Genomic DNA, 15232 nt, shown 5'->3' with positions numbered 1-15232 from the left:
TCCTAGAGAATACCTCCATCGCTAAAGTAAACAAATAAGGCGACATAGGATCTCCTTGGCAAAGGCCCCGTCCACTAGGAAAGAACCATGGAGCTCCCTGTTGATTGAGATGGAGAACTTTGGAGTCTGGACCCATGTCATAATCAGCCTAATCAAATGATAAGGAAAGCCAAAAGCTTGGAGAGTTACTTCCAAGAAGGCCCAATCGATGGTGTCATAGGCTTTCCGAAAGTCTACCTTAATAGCACACTTCAGCAAGTAAGGATCAACGTGGAAACCACTAAATAGCTCTTGAGCGAGGAGGATGTTATCACTAATTCTTCGGCCTTTAACAAATGCATTCTGAGAAATACTAATCATAGACAGTAAGACGGCCGCCAATCTGCTAGCTATGATCTTGAAAATATATATGTATATAGTGTTACAACAAACAATTGGTCTAAAGTCAAAAAATGACGATGCATTTGGAGTCTTAGGCACAATGGCTACAATAGTATTGTTTACCTCATGCAAAAGATTCCTGAAAGTAAAGAAGTCCTTAACCGCCTCCAACACGGATGGCCCAATTACATCCCGATTAAGTTTGAAAAATTCAACATTGAAACCATCAGGACCAGCCTTGCCCTAAGGAGAAGAGGTTGTCATGTATTTCCATCTCTGAAACAGGCCGGGAAAGGAAGCTAACCTACTCCTCACTCAACGGCTACCGCAAAATCCCTTGAATCTCCTGGATAGCTGAGCAAGAAGGAGAGTCCAAAGAGGCCAAGAGATTCTAAAAATACGAGACAATTACCTGTTGCACAGCACCAGGATCATTCACAAGATTGCCTGACATGTCCGAGATTGAGAGAATTGTATTCCTCAAGTGCCTTTTGATCAACCTCCTTCAACCATCTGACTTTAGACTTTTCTCAGTAGAAGGACTCCTCTTGCATCCTAAGATTCAAGAAGATCCTGAGTTGACTCCTTTCCAAATCAGCAAGCAAAAGGTTGCTGGGATCATGCATTAAAGCATCCTGAGTGAGCCGTAATGCTTGCCTTGCATTTGCCGTTCTAAAGGAAATATCCGAGAATGATTCCCTATTAAGCTACTTAAGGCGGCCTTTAAGAGTTCGAAGCTTGCAGCAAAACTTAAACATGAGTGTGCCCACTCCTGGGATGTCCCACACTTGAGCAAGAATATCACGGAATTTCAAGTGCTTCATCCAAAAGTTGAAGAACTTAAATGGCTTTCTAGAAGACAAGGGAGCTACAACTCTAACCACCATAAGACTATGGTCTGAAATTCCCGGAGCTAGGAAAGACGCTTCCGAGTAAGAGAATACTTGGCACCATTTTGTATTAACTAGCACCCTATCTATTTTCCTCAACTTCCGATTGGCACCTGAAGACGAAGACCAAGTGTAGCAATAGCCCACATACCTCAAGTCTTCTAACTCTGCCTAGGCTAAGCAATGCCCAAATCATCAAAAGAAGGGAGCCAGGTATTTGAGCTTTTTACGCGATCCGAGGGGTCCCGAGTGGCGTTAAAATCCCCGGCCACCACCCAAGGACAATCCAACCAGCTGGAACTGAGATAATAAGCTCTTCCCAAAGCGGCCGCCGAGAAACAAAAGTGTACTCCCCATAAATAATGGATAAACAGAGATCAAATCCTGAGTTTATGAATCTAAGTTTTCCATGAATCGCTTGAGCATTAGAGGAGGAAACATCAAAGCTCACCAAACATGGATTCCAATCAACCCATATCCTCCCCCTAGGGGAGTATTCATAGTTCGAAATCCAATTCTAACCCGCCAATAGACTCGTCAAGATGGAGAGGAAACGAGACTCAAGAACTTTAGTTTCCAAAATACCGACACAATAGATGTTAATGGTACTAACAAAGCTTCTAATCTCAGCTTGTTTAACGGGGGGCCATGAGACCTCTAATATTCCAAACACTTATGTTTATATATTAGGGACCATGAGACCCTAATAAAATTTAATATATTTATATCATATCATGTATATTATTTGGCATAAAAAATATATTAATATAAATAAACAAAAAATTTATAAATGAAGATGATAAAAATCCTTTTGAGACACTTTTACCTACTTTATTTTTTTTTTATCTTTTTAAATAAATTTCTTTTTATTTTTTCTTTGCCTTCCATCATTCTCTAATAAAATTTTATTAAATAGTAAACTATACTAATATCCGTAAAATACATAATAAATATAAATATATGTTTTTTTTATATATTGAAGTTATATTATAAAATTAAATTAAATTTGAATATATATAAATAAAATTAAATTAAAATAACTAAATTGTCATTTTAAATTTTTGTATTCAAATATTATTTATATTGAAATATAATTTTAAGTTTTGTTAATTTAAGAATATTGTCATTCAAGAGAAATAATTTTTCTATTATGGATGTTAAAAATCCTACTTATATTTATCCCATCTATCTTATAAAATAATTTTATTTGATTTATATCTCCTCCTTATATTCGATTTTATACTGTCTTAAGTAGATATCAAACGTAAGATAAAATAAATTTTATTCTGAATTTTATCCTGATTGTCAAATGCAATCTTCATTTTTCACATTAGAGGTGTACAATTTGTAGATGTCTTCAAAAGCAGACAGTTCTGCTCAACATGGGTTTTGCCAAGATGCGAAACTTAAGGATGTCCTCATTTGGTCATGGCTTCTATATCCACATCGAGCCTTTACCCTCAAAGGGCTGCTTTTTTAAGAGTGTTCAGCGCTCGATCGACACTCCGGAAGAAAAGTGCCTCGAGCCTTTCAGAGGAAATCCTGCTCAATTTCATTATGGAAGAGACCTTCAATCTTTAGAAGTCAGGATGGAATTGGACAAGATCCATCACTTACCTGATGTATGGTGCTCATTGTACCAGAGACAAACTAACCCATGTGCTGAAGACTAGTAAAATGGATCAGTCATAACTCGGCATGAAGAAATTGCAGCCAAAAGTCATCCTAATTTTACTAGCTTTCATAGAAGTACCAAGAACACAAATGTGGAAGGGGCCAAAGCGGAATCGTATTTTCAATTCCAAAAAGCAAGACACAGGGAATGCAACCCTCCCTTTCTTGAGCAAGAGACAGCCAACATTTATCCTGCTGTCAGCTTCCGCTAACATTTAGATCAACAAGAACATGGAGGAACTCTGCTAACAATGAACTTGTCGATCTCTCACTTCTCAAAATTCATTTCTTTCGCAATCCTAGACAACTCAAAGAAAGGGGAGGGAAAATGTTTAATATGCTCATAACGATACACGAACTATAATAGAAAAAGTGTATGATTGGCCGACATCCATCTGCATGAATCGTCTACTCCCATGCTGGTGTGATCTGAAGATTTCTACCTTGATCTGTGTTTGCTGCAAGATAGCTTCATTGCCTTCAGTTGCTCCAAGACAACACATTTTCCAGATGCCACCGATAAGTCAGTTTCTTTCCTCCAACACAACCAGTGGCAGCTGCATCCAACTCCATATGGGTCACCACGAGGCATTGTCAATGAGGCCCGCAACATCCTCGTCGTCCTCAATAAGAGACGCAAGATGCTTCTAGAAGCATAGCAATTACATGCCACCATCATATATAGTTTCAATGTTACATTCTCTGTATATACAACAAACTAAATGTATATGATGGCTGGCATGGTTATAAGAGTAGATAAATGGAGCACAGCTACCCTAGAAGTCATGGAGAAGCCAATTTATTGCTGCAAGGGATGCTATGACCTTCAGGGTCTTATAACAAAGAATCAGGCAAAGCAGTACTTCCCCCGCAACAAGAAAGGCAGTACGCATAAATATGCGGAATCTCTCTCTTAACAAATTTAGTTACTGGTCCACCTCCTCTTGCGAGCTGGGCGCTCTTGCTTGATCTCTGGATCCACAGGAGTCTCACCTTTGGTGGAGAGTGGTGCTTCACTCTCCGTCTTCTTTATTGGCAAGGCTTCTTTTCCACTGGGCATAGGAAGCTTGAATCGCTCACTGCGCTTCTTCAACTTCTCCACTGTATCTAAATGACGATCATTTAATGGCTTTGTATCAGCATCCTTCTTCTCCACATCACCTGAATCTTTATCCTCGGCCACGAAATGGTGCTTGCCAACTTCCTCAGAAGCCTTAACAGATTCAGGAAGTTTGCTGGCCTCAGAAGATACAATATTGTTGTTGCTCCTTCCAACCTCCTTAAATCTCAAGGAAGACGATGACTTGCTATTGATACTGTAATCCCTCTCCGTATGGCTTGTCCAGCGTTCCAACTTGGAGCGTCCTCTTCTGGATTCTGATTGTTCATCCTCCGACGACATATCTTCTCTCATTTCTCTTGAAGGATGAAACTGTCGCACATTTCCAGGATCAGCAGTGCCCTGCTCAGCCAAACCCTTAGAGCCCTAAATGAAGGAATGACAATCATGAAAACCGAGCTCGACTTTTACCAGGGTCTGCTAATGATCAACCAGTCAGGTGGAACAAGGAACAGAAGAACCAATTGCAGCTGAACTGATACCCAAATCTTTGCGACTTCTTACAGGTTAGAATGAACTTTCATCCATGATTATGAACACACTTAGAAGTAATCAAGTATCAATAAGAAAGAGAATCATGCAGGATTTACAAGATACACCAACAAAGCAGTAATCTGAGTTTACCAGGGTATAAGTCATAAACCCACAATCTATTTGTAAAGACAAAATTACATTTGCAGAGTGACAATATTCTATCTTTAGTACCCCAAAGCATTTGGCAGCTGATAGAATACAGAAAATTACTTAAGACACTCAACATGTTAACGGCAAGACAAGGTGCATAATGACAAGAAAAACAGAGTAGGAGAACAAAAGGAAGCAATGGATAAATTTCTTTCACATGAAACTCATCTAGATATCGAGTTTTACAATATAATTACATGTTTCCTTGATTTTGATCTTCTTCACAACTAGTGGATACCTGAAGTGACACCATATCATTACATTAAGCTGACTGTTTCTTTATATCCCGTTGATTTATAAGGTGCCGAGCCCAGCTAGGTGGCATTTGATTATTTAGGTGACAATTTTCACTTCTCAGGGATACATTTCCAACAGAAAGGAAAGGAATAAGAAGAAAATATAGAAAGAGAAAGGAAGAACAGGCAGAAGAAGGATTGTTGGAAAATGTTAAAAACCAGTCCACGTCCTCCCCCCTCCCCACGCGGGTATGTATGCATATATGCATATATATATATATATAAGAAAAATATGTACACATCGACTTTTTATATACAGAAAAACTTAAACATCTGTGGGAACTAAGAACAGAAGCAGCAGCCCACTCCCCCAGAGAAAGAAAAGGATGATGGTGACAAAGAATTAGACTACGGAAAAGATGAGAAATCCTCTGAAAGACATCATATGCTCTCCAGGAAACATCTCCCTCTTCATAGAGTCTACCCATGATGCATTCATTGAGGAGCCCTCAAGCTCATGCAGACCCTAAGTAACAGCTAAGGAGTCAGGTGGAATGGGGATATGTCATAGGTCTGAGGTTCAAAACTCCATACCAGCAGAGCCACCAACAATATCGAGTGAAAACTGAAAAGAACTAGTATCATTTAGTTATTATTAGGCAGAAAAGTCACCCTTGATAATTGAGATTGTACAATCCCTAATCTGAGTTAAGACTGTCTAGAATCTAGAACATACCATTTTACTAACATGATCGTCCTGATTTCTCTTGGAAGTATGGTGATCGCCTCCCTCAGGTTCCTTGTTCTTCCTATGGCTGTGTTTTTTCTCATGCATCCTTTGATTATCTGAAACATTGGCAGGTTTTTCATTTCGAGTGCTTGATTTCTCAAATCTGGATCGTTTTTCTTCATTCTTGTTCTGATTACCACGTGCATGGATCTCCTCATGACCACGATACTGCAAGAAACTTTCATCTTCTTGATGTTCCCTCCTCTTAGCATCTTCATTCTGTCGAGCTGTGTCTTTAAACTGGTAATCTCTACCCGAAGCTCTACGATCATCCCTCGGCCTATCTTGGCCAGCCCATGTTTTCTCCTCTCCTCCACGTCCACCCCTTATAGTAGCCCTTTCTTCTTCTCTTTCCCTTTTTAAACGGTTTTCTTCATGACCTTGCTTGGCTTTATGCCATTCTTCTCTACCCCTCGGCTTCTCAATCTTTTCCCTATGTGACCAGCTCTCATCCTTATGTCTAGAAGAGTGGTGGTCATCCACACTATCTCTAACTCTAGACTGGTCCTCTCTCTGCCTCTGATCATTGTTGTCATCCCTGTCTCGCTTTCGGCGACCAGAATTATCTCTTTGCTCACGCAGTATTTCTTCTTTGTCAATGTGGTCCCGCTCTCGCAGAAAATATTCATCTGCCTTTTTCCTCTTGCCACGGTACTCATCTGCAGCTTCATATCTGCTCCTTAAAGAATCATCTCTTTCCCTGCCTCGTAAAGCTACTTCCTTGTCATAGTTAACTTTGTGCATGCCATTGTCCAGCTGTTTTTTGGATGAGTGATATTCCTCTTTGTCGTTCCTCTCAGTTTCTCGACCCCTGCTCCTGTGTCTGGAACCTACTTCATCACTACGCTCCCTCTTTCTGGAATCTTCAAGTCTGAGCCTTCTGGAACTAGGCTCATCATCTCTCAGTCTCCTTGCTCCATCAGAGTACTCCCTCTCCTTTCGCCTGTCAAAATTATCAGACTTCACGGGCAAATTATGAACCGAACTAGGATCCCTATCTCTATAAGGATCCACTTTATCTTTTACAACTGTTCGGCTTTTTTCTGTTTCTTGTCTCCTATCATGATCTTTTCTTCGAAACTTGTGCTCATTTTCATCAAGGTGCCTCCTTGAATCTCCCATATGGGTGGGAAGACCAGCTTGCACAACTTCCTCCTCTGTACTATCACGCCACTTCTGACTATCTCTGCTGCTTCCTGATCTTGCTTTGCTATTTTCACTACTTCTTGCAGCTCTAAAATCCTCCCCTTCATCAAATTCATCGAGAGCAACTTGCTCACCCCTCGAATTAAATTTGTCTTTCCTTCTAGGATGAAGCAACTTTTCACCGGCCTTGCTCGCATCTGAAGGTACTTCATTTCTCTCCGGCTCAGAGCTTCTATCACCAGGCAAGGACTTACCCGCAAGTGCATCTTTGTGATCCATGCTGGACACATTAAGGGCATCTTGACTCTCCACACTATCAACCATCTGTGGCCCCTGATTGTCAAATGTCTTTTTCTCCTCCTCTGTACTGTGATTAGGAGACACATTTGGGGACTGGTCGCGTGTATGCCTGTATAAACAAAGAAAGATTTGTATGTATAAATTGGGTGATAAACTGCTGCTAAATTGGTCAAGTGTAAGAACAATAGAATCTTTGATCAAACAGCAATGTAACCTGTTCACACAACATACTCTAGCAAAAAGTTTATAGAGAAGCTGGTAAAACATTACAGAGTCACAGGCATAATTCACATCCTCATTCCTCCTCATGCATACTTGTATACACGACTGTATACGCTCAGAATATCAAAAGCATAGGCCTAGAGTGTCATTACTTACAGGAAATATTATAATTTCTGATTTCATGCTCAAGAAAAATTAGGGCTTCATATGGATTCACTTCTCCTTTTTACTTTTTAGTTAATCTAAATATTATAGGGCATGTACTTTGATCTTTCTTAACACTAGATACCTTAAGCTTTCGCAACATACAACTATTGACGCGTATTCACATGCTTTTTGTAATTTTTTGAAATTTGAACAATACTTTTGTTCTTTTGTGGGAAAGATAAAAGTTGCCTTTCGCTTTTGATCAATCATAAACAAACACGCCTTAGAAACTAATAAGCACCAATGATGGTCCACTCCCAAAGACACAAGGTCCAAAGTTCAAAGCTCACCTTCTCCCTCCTCCTAATCGCCTAAAAGAGGAGTGGTAAACAAGTTATATTTAAACATATGCAATATAATTCTATTTGAGCCTGCCCCATTTCTTGCCTCCATGGTTCAAACTGAACTGAAAATCCAGTGTTGATTTGGGCCCAACTATTTATTCTTCCACAGTCCAAAATTCCACTGACTTGAAATTTTTTGTTTCAGGCAATTTGACTAAGTTTGTCAGTTCACCAGTTTCCATTTTGTGTATAATAGTAACGAAGGTCAATTAATTCTTATCTTGAATATCATAAAAGATTTATACCGATCATTATGAGTGATGGCAGCCTTCCTACTGGTATATCCAGAAGTCTGTTCTTTAGAAGATGGATGATGTTGAATTGATCCTTCGCGACGTGAGGGTGAACTTTCTTCTCCTTCAGGAAGATCATCCTGACCAGATTCAACCAATTGAGCTTTTTCGACCACCTCTCTATTTTGGTCGCTATAAGTTTCAGAGAAACGGTCAAAAGATTCAGCTTCTTCCTGAGCAACACGGTCCTCTGCCTTTTCTGCTACTCTAAGCTCCTCACTTGTAGGATCATTATTATCCACTTTGTCTGCGAGCCCATTTTCAGTAGAGGAATCATCATCGACAGAATCCTGGCACACAATCTGTATATCCAAATTCATGAAAGAACCGATAAAAAATATGAGGACTATGTATGAGCAAGATCAACATAAAACTTCACCAACAGATATTTGTACCTCAATAATTGCATCGGAATCACGAATTCGTGGAGGTCGGGTATCAATGGACGGAAGGCGTTCACCGTAACCACTTTCGACCTGAATTGCTCGCCCAGTTGGCTGGATGAGAAATAAGTTAAGTTCAAGAGCATGGTCATTAGGTAGTGTTGATGGCGGCATTAACAAGAAATTCAGTTATTTATTATATTTGATCAGCTTTAATAACATTATACATCTCAAATACAGACATTGAATACCTAATCAACGATAAAAGCTAATTTCACCTGAGGATATCCAGCAACAAACATATTGCAGAATGAGATAGGACAAAAGGGGGTGCAAAACCCACATATGAAAGGAGCTCAAGATCCGAGAAAAGAGCTTAGTTACAAGACAAAGAATCTAGAAGGTAGGATAGTTGTGAAGGATGTGAAGGATATCTGATAACTCATTAGTTAAGATTAACTTGTTCAAGCGCTAAGGCTTCATGCATTAAAATATCTTTTTTACTTCCTATCATGACTGCTCCAATAGAATAAGGCCTCAATCGAGAAAAGGACTCTACGACTCTTATAATTCATTTGTATAAGTAAACAAATGCGCCATTGATGAAAGTGAGAGTAAAGATGCAGTGGGGTTAAAAAAAGGTTAATTGAGGTAGTGGGATCTCCAAACTAGACTGTGCTGATTTCTGAAGTACAATGGAAATCAAGATCGAGAGTTCTCATGACTCCTGGAGCCAGAAAGTTCAGCAATAAGATGATGGCCTAAAAGAATGCAAGCTTAAGAATAAGTTCAAAAGCAGAGACATACTAATGGTGGCCGCACATGAGCAGATGCTTTAATATCTCTTTGTCCAGCATCCAACTTCCCATTAGTCGCATTTTCAGCTGTAATATCAATTCCTGATGCTGCTGCCAGTTCTGGAGGCAAATCGGGATCAAACTCCTATAAAGGTAAAGAGCAAAATTTATGAAGATCCAGTTTCCAAATGCATTCGAACTATGTATATACAAAGGCAGATCATTGCGATGAAACTTTTTTAAAATTGCAAAATTACCCAGTAAGAAGATTTACAAACCCTGCATTACCTGCTTTTTTCGACCGCTCTCATAAACATGAATTTTGCTTTGCATGGTAGATTCAAGTCGCAGAGTCTCCTACATAATATTTAACTAGAGTCATAAATCCATTCATCTACTCACAACTGATTCAAGGTTCATATTTACCAGCTGCTTGCAATATTCCTTCCAGCTCTCCTCATTCAGACCAAAGTTGAAAAAGTCTGTACTATCAACACCAGGGTACCTCCACGGTTTTTCCTCAAAACTATCAATATCGACCTCAAAAATAGTCCTGAAGTTGTTCACAGGGTTGAGAAGAGCTTTATGAGTTCAATAAGAATTCAAGCAATCTTGCCATACAGGAACACAAGTTTGTATTCTATAGTCATAAATCTTGAAAGGAGTACATCCAGCAATAAAGTCAAATTGCCCAAAAACTTGGAAAACAAAAATATGAGTATGTTAGCGTGAATTGGAATGGTTGGCACACAGTTGGCACATAGTAGCACTTTTGCTTTATAATGATGCAAGTAATGCACAGGCACTAAGTAAAGCATCAAAGGAAAGCAGAAGCTGGTATGCACAAAATTCAAGCACCTGGTATTAAATCAGGGACCTCCATAAATGCAAGAACCAATTAGGAATCACCATTAGGGGATGAACAAGGGGAAGAAAATTGTTGCAGGACTTATTAGTCTAGTTCTCTAACAAGCATGTTAATAGAGAAGGAACACATCACAGATCAAAGGCTGCACATAAGAAAGCAAACATTTTGCAAAATCAAAAATGCCACCTCCATTGAAAAATTATTGCAAAATATAATATATTACTCTGTGATACATCCACTGACAACTTTAACTTTCATAGGTAACATAATATGAAAAAAAAGGCATAAGAAGAGAATAGGAACAACATATGGAAAAAGCCTGTATAATAGCTACTAGAATCATTTGCAGGTATCGATACTGGAGAAGAGAGATTACTTGTGTGATGGAAGTGAAAATTCCAGTCCACCCCCATAACCTCGTCCAGAACCCCAAGGAGTCGATCCTGGGTGAAAATTTTTCTGCAAGGATGAAGCACCCTTCATCCCCGCAAGTCGCCAATCACCTCTACCACGACCAGCTAAAGGACCCATGTTGACAGGTGGACGAACTTGACCTGGTGCTCCAACTGGAGCAGCAACACTTGATCCAGGCATAGGTGAAGCACCGGGTCTGACATACTACAAGTACACAGAAACAGAGAATGAGGTCAATGAACAAGCACCAAACCCGAAGAAAAGGGCTAGCGCATGAGTGAATGACTTTAAGTAACACTCCCCCAGAAAGCACAAAAGGCCAAGAAACCAAAGAACAACAACACTGATATGGCACAATATAATTGACAAAGATGAAGGCAGACTGCTATATACATCCCGTCAACATCATGCTAGGAGAATCATAAAAAACATTAATATGACAAATATAATTGCTAATTCTCCAGTCATGTTGACCAGGCAAGACATCATAGAAGTTCATCAGCCAGCATGAATTCAACCTTGTGTAGAATAGAAGGAAGAATGAAAAGTACTAAACGACTGAATTCTATGATCCAGCACACAAGCTTGATATGTAAACTGTGAAAAAAGATTAGTCTGACAAAGATGACAACAAACAGGTTCAACCACCCCAAAGACAGATCTAACAGCAACCATGTACTATTTCCATGTGCCATGTTTTCATAGAACCTCTAATCTAAACAGTATTTTCACTTGAATATAAATTATCAGTCCTTACTAGTTGGACAGGAGGCCAGCCATCATGGCATCCAGATAGTTATTGTGGAGAAGCAACAGCTTACCATAAGGCTCGAGTTAAAGCAAAAGAGCGGAAAATAGAAAAAAAAAAGTCTGTCCAGCTAAAAATCCGCAGGAACCTATATATGAAATATTTCTGATGGCAATTAGGAACTGAACCACATTGAATCTAACAACGCTCAGCAGAACAATTGCTCAAAAAGGTTAAATGCATAATGCGATACATGCTCTACTGGGTTATAGGGAAATTGAGTTTTCAATTCAGACTTAGTAAGTTAACCAGGACCTCTCATGCAACTCGAATGACATGCTATTATCTGTTAAAGTTCCCAACTTTCAACCAATAACTTGTATCATTTCTCCCAAAAAGATGAGATTTTTCTCAGTGATGCAGAATATCTACTGGAAAGTGGCTTCCAAATTTTTTTATCTAGACCTCACTGCATATTTGACGGTGGAAGAGGAAAGTTACCAAGTAAGAAAACCATAAAGGTTACAGAGACCAAGTTGTCCAGTCATGAAAGATTGAGAGCATTCTTGGTACTACATTTTCAGGTACCAGGTATGGTGCTTAAGACTCTTACCCCATGCACAAGTTTTTACCCTAAATGAAACCTACCATTAGAATTTTGCATCATCTTTTCATCTTCTTATCCTACAACCCAAAATCAGGATATGGTAGTTTAAACGCACTAATTGTTAAATCCAGAAAGAGTTTTAATGATCCTATATGCGCATACTGAATAATCTGAAAATGCTTGGTAAACTCGCAGGTGCCACGCGAGGATGATAATGACAACAGCAAAACGTTACTAGCGTCTTTGCTGAAAATTATTCTCATCCACAACAGGTTCTGGATTGATCAAAAATTCTTTGCCTAGTGTATAGAGCCTGAGGTAGGCTGCATGAGAAAGAAGTTTTAATGACTGAGCGTTTTGGAGTTAACTTTTAAAAAAGATCGCTTATTCAGAAACAAGTTACCAGAGCTTCGTCACCAGTTTGATACTGATCTAGCAGTAATATAACAACTACCGCAAAGCTTCTTTATTTCAAATTTAAAGTGGGCTGCAAGAAATTGGGCAAAGAGAAAGGTCCACGTCATTGAATGTTTCACGTTCAAGAAGCTTAGGAAAACTTTTAGCGTTGATGCCAGACAAATCATTTAGATGATCTCAGAGCAACTGTCTCCATTGTCCTTTGGAACTACCTCCAGCATTTTGCAAGCACTTCAAAGGATCATCAGGCACTCAATCCTCGCAGCTAGCTGCTTTCGCACATTTGTTCTTAAACTGCGTCAAATGTTGCCAAAGAGAAAAGAGACAACTAGCATACATAGGTAGAACTAAAAACCCAAGCAAAGAAAGAAAATTCCAATTTCATTAGCTGAATAGAGCAATATTTGCAGTTCGTAACAGTTACAAAAGAAGAAACTGCATGAAATTCTCACAGAGGGGTTCAGCACAAACACAACCCCCCATATACAATTACTGCATAGACTTCCACATATAACACCACTGACCTTAAACTGAGAATGAAATGGATGATAACCCAGATTGCTGTACCCAATTTTGGGCGCCACGCCCACTCCTCCATTCGCCTTCGCTAGCTCACTGCTGCCGCCGCCTTCCTTCCTCTCTCCCTCAGGCCCTGCCTCAGCCGTGTCTTCGCCCCATTCCTGCTCGACCAGCGGCTGGCTCGGGTCTCCGTCGGCCACGATAACGAGCGGATCCCCATCTTCGTCATCGTCCTCCTCCCCGCCTGCATCGCCAATGACTCCCACGGGACCATGATGCGCCGCGTTATCGTTCAACACTATCTGCAAATCATCCTCGCTGTCGCTGTCCCAATCATCGCCCCCGTTGCCATCCCGACCTCCGCTCGGCTCCCGCGGCCCCGACAGCCCAGGAATCACCAGGTCCATCCCGTGCTCGTGGTTCTCCTCGATATCGAACTTAACGTCCGCATCCACCGAATCCAAATCCCCGCTCTCCTTCCCACCGCCCGCCCCTCTCTGTGCGTCCAATTTCTCCCCCGGGGGATCCAAAACCCTAGCCGGCAGATCCGAATCGCCACTCCCGGCCGATTCGTTCCTGACGGAATTGAGGCTGAGAAATAGGGCTTTATTAGGGGGAGGAGGAGGAGGAGGAGGATCGTCGCGGCGCCGAGCTCCGAAGAGGCTCGCGGCGTCGTCATCGTCCTCGTCCTCCCCGGCATCGACGCCAGCGGCGGCGGCGGCGGCGGCGGTTTTAAGGTTGAGATCGATGGGGCGGCGAGGGGGAGCGGGGGTTCGGCGGCGGCGGCGGCGGAGGAGGGGGCGAAGGGCTTGAGGACGTCGGTGTAGAGATCTCCGAACTCGTCGTCGTCGTCCATCGGAGGAGAGAGGAGGAGGAGGAGGGAGGAGGGAGGAGGGTTTTGAGGACTGCTCTAGAGAGAGAGAGAGAGAGAGAGAGAGAGAGAGCAGGGAGGGAGACGGGGAGGTGGCTTTGAGGCAGGAAACTGTGAGTTGTTGGTTTTTCGTGAGTGAGTTTATAACTTTATATAGTACTCCATCATCAGTTCCATTCCCTGGCTTTGTGTTGTTCTCTCCCCTCGAAATGGTCAGTGCCGGGAACCTCCACTTTTGTTTTCATTTAGGGTTTTCGTTCCTTTGGCTAAAAATGTCGCGTTCCCGAAAAATCATTTTCGAGAGAGTGATTTTCTAATGATCATTTTCTTTTCTTTGGTAAATGGTAATAAATATAAAAGGAAATGACCAAAAGTACAAAAGATCACGGCATCGAAAACATACCTTCAAAATGAAAGGACATAATGATTGGACGGATGTCAAGATGTAAAAACAACGAGACAAGGCAATCGGAATAAGGAAGCCAAGCTAACAAGAGATGAGCACGGCATGAACAATCGGCTACCAGAACACAAACTCCTCAAAGGAGGAGGGAGACCACCGCAACTTAGAAGAAAACTCCAAGCAATGGCACGGAAGGGTTAAGGATCCCCAGAGAAAATAATCGGGTCAAGGCCTCAGCTCCGTTGCATAATTCTGTTCCTAAATTATCATCAACGTTCCTAAATGTGATAGCTTTATCTTTGACCACTTTGAACCGATGGTTCTGTATAGCCGGAACAGTAAAAGGCTGGTCCTTAAAAAGGATGTTGTTCATGTTCCTCCAGATAATGTGACGTAACGCGCCAAAGGATAAGCAAGCAATGCACTTGTAGAAATCCTTACCCATGAAAAAGGTGGTGGCCCAACGGAGATTCTCCCTCCAAGACCTATTGCGCCAAGGCAAATTGCATCTAACCGCTTAAAAGAAAGCAATACCAGCCATGACGACATCCGAAAAATAGATGGTCCATGGAATCAAGCATCTCATTGCAAAAAGCACATGAATCACTGTCAATTTTGTCATACGACAATAAGAGAGCTTGAGTGGGAAGTCTGATCTTAGCCATAATCCAGAGGTTTAACTGATACCGAGGAATGATTGCATTATTCCAGATGAACGTATGCCAAATGACACGACTCCTCTTCCGCCTAATGGCCTCCCATGCCAACGCCACCGAGAACCGACCCACCAAGTCCTCCCTCTAGCTAAAGTAGTCTGGATCTTGAGAAAGATTCGGGAGGGGTTCCCCCCACGACTATAACACCTCCAAGATAGATTGCCCCGCTTCAAAAAAAAAAAAAATCAGCCACTGTAGCCAT

At 41.1% G+C, this 15232-nt stretch overlaps 1 protein-coding gene across 1 annotated transcript; it reads right to left on the bottom strand.

Moving 5' to 3' along the window:
- Window positions 1–2978: 2978 nt before the first annotated feature.
- On the bottom strand, window positions 2979–14036 carry LOC104436103 (FIP1[V]-like protein). Its single transcript, XM_039302085.1, has 10 exons — window positions 13827–14036; window positions 13046–13674; window positions 10712–10953; window positions 9894–10020; window positions 9756–9824; window positions 9478–9612; window positions 8683–8784; window positions 8240–8589; window positions 5722–7330; window positions 2979–4431 (listed from the first exon to the last, which is right to left on the bottom strand). The coding sequence occupies exons 1-10, from the start codon at window positions 13894–13896 to the stop codon at window positions 3868–3870; spliced, it is 3897 nt and encodes a 1298-aa protein (XP_039158019.1). The 5' UTR covers window positions 13897–14036; the 3' UTR covers window positions 2979–3867.
- Window positions 14037–15232: the final 1196 nt, after the last annotated feature.

This window comes from Eucalyptus grandis, chromosome 1, assembly GCF_016545825.1.
Source record: "Eucalyptus grandis isolate ANBG69807.140 chromosome 1, ASM1654582v1, whole genome shotgun sequence".
Taxonomy (NCBI): domain Eukaryota; kingdom Viridiplantae; phylum Streptophyta; class Magnoliopsida; order Myrtales; family Myrtaceae; genus Eucalyptus; species Eucalyptus grandis.
This window is presented reverse-complemented; position numbering and strand designations above follow the sequence as displayed.

Bases quoted from the DNA above. Each gene is read 5' to 3' on its own strand.
- LOC104436103 (XM_039302085.1), bottom strand. From the start codon at position 13,896: ATGGACGACGACGACGAGTTCGGAGATCTCTACACCGACGTCCTCAAG. The intron at 10,954-13,045 runs GTCAGTGGTGTT...GTGTACTTGTAG, and splicing joins CATTTCATTCTCAGTTTAAG to TATGTCAGACCCGGTGCTTC. The intron at 8,590-8,682 runs GTACAAATATCT...TTGGATATACAG, and splicing joins ATTCCGATGCAATTATTGAG to ATTGTGTGCCAGGATTCTGT.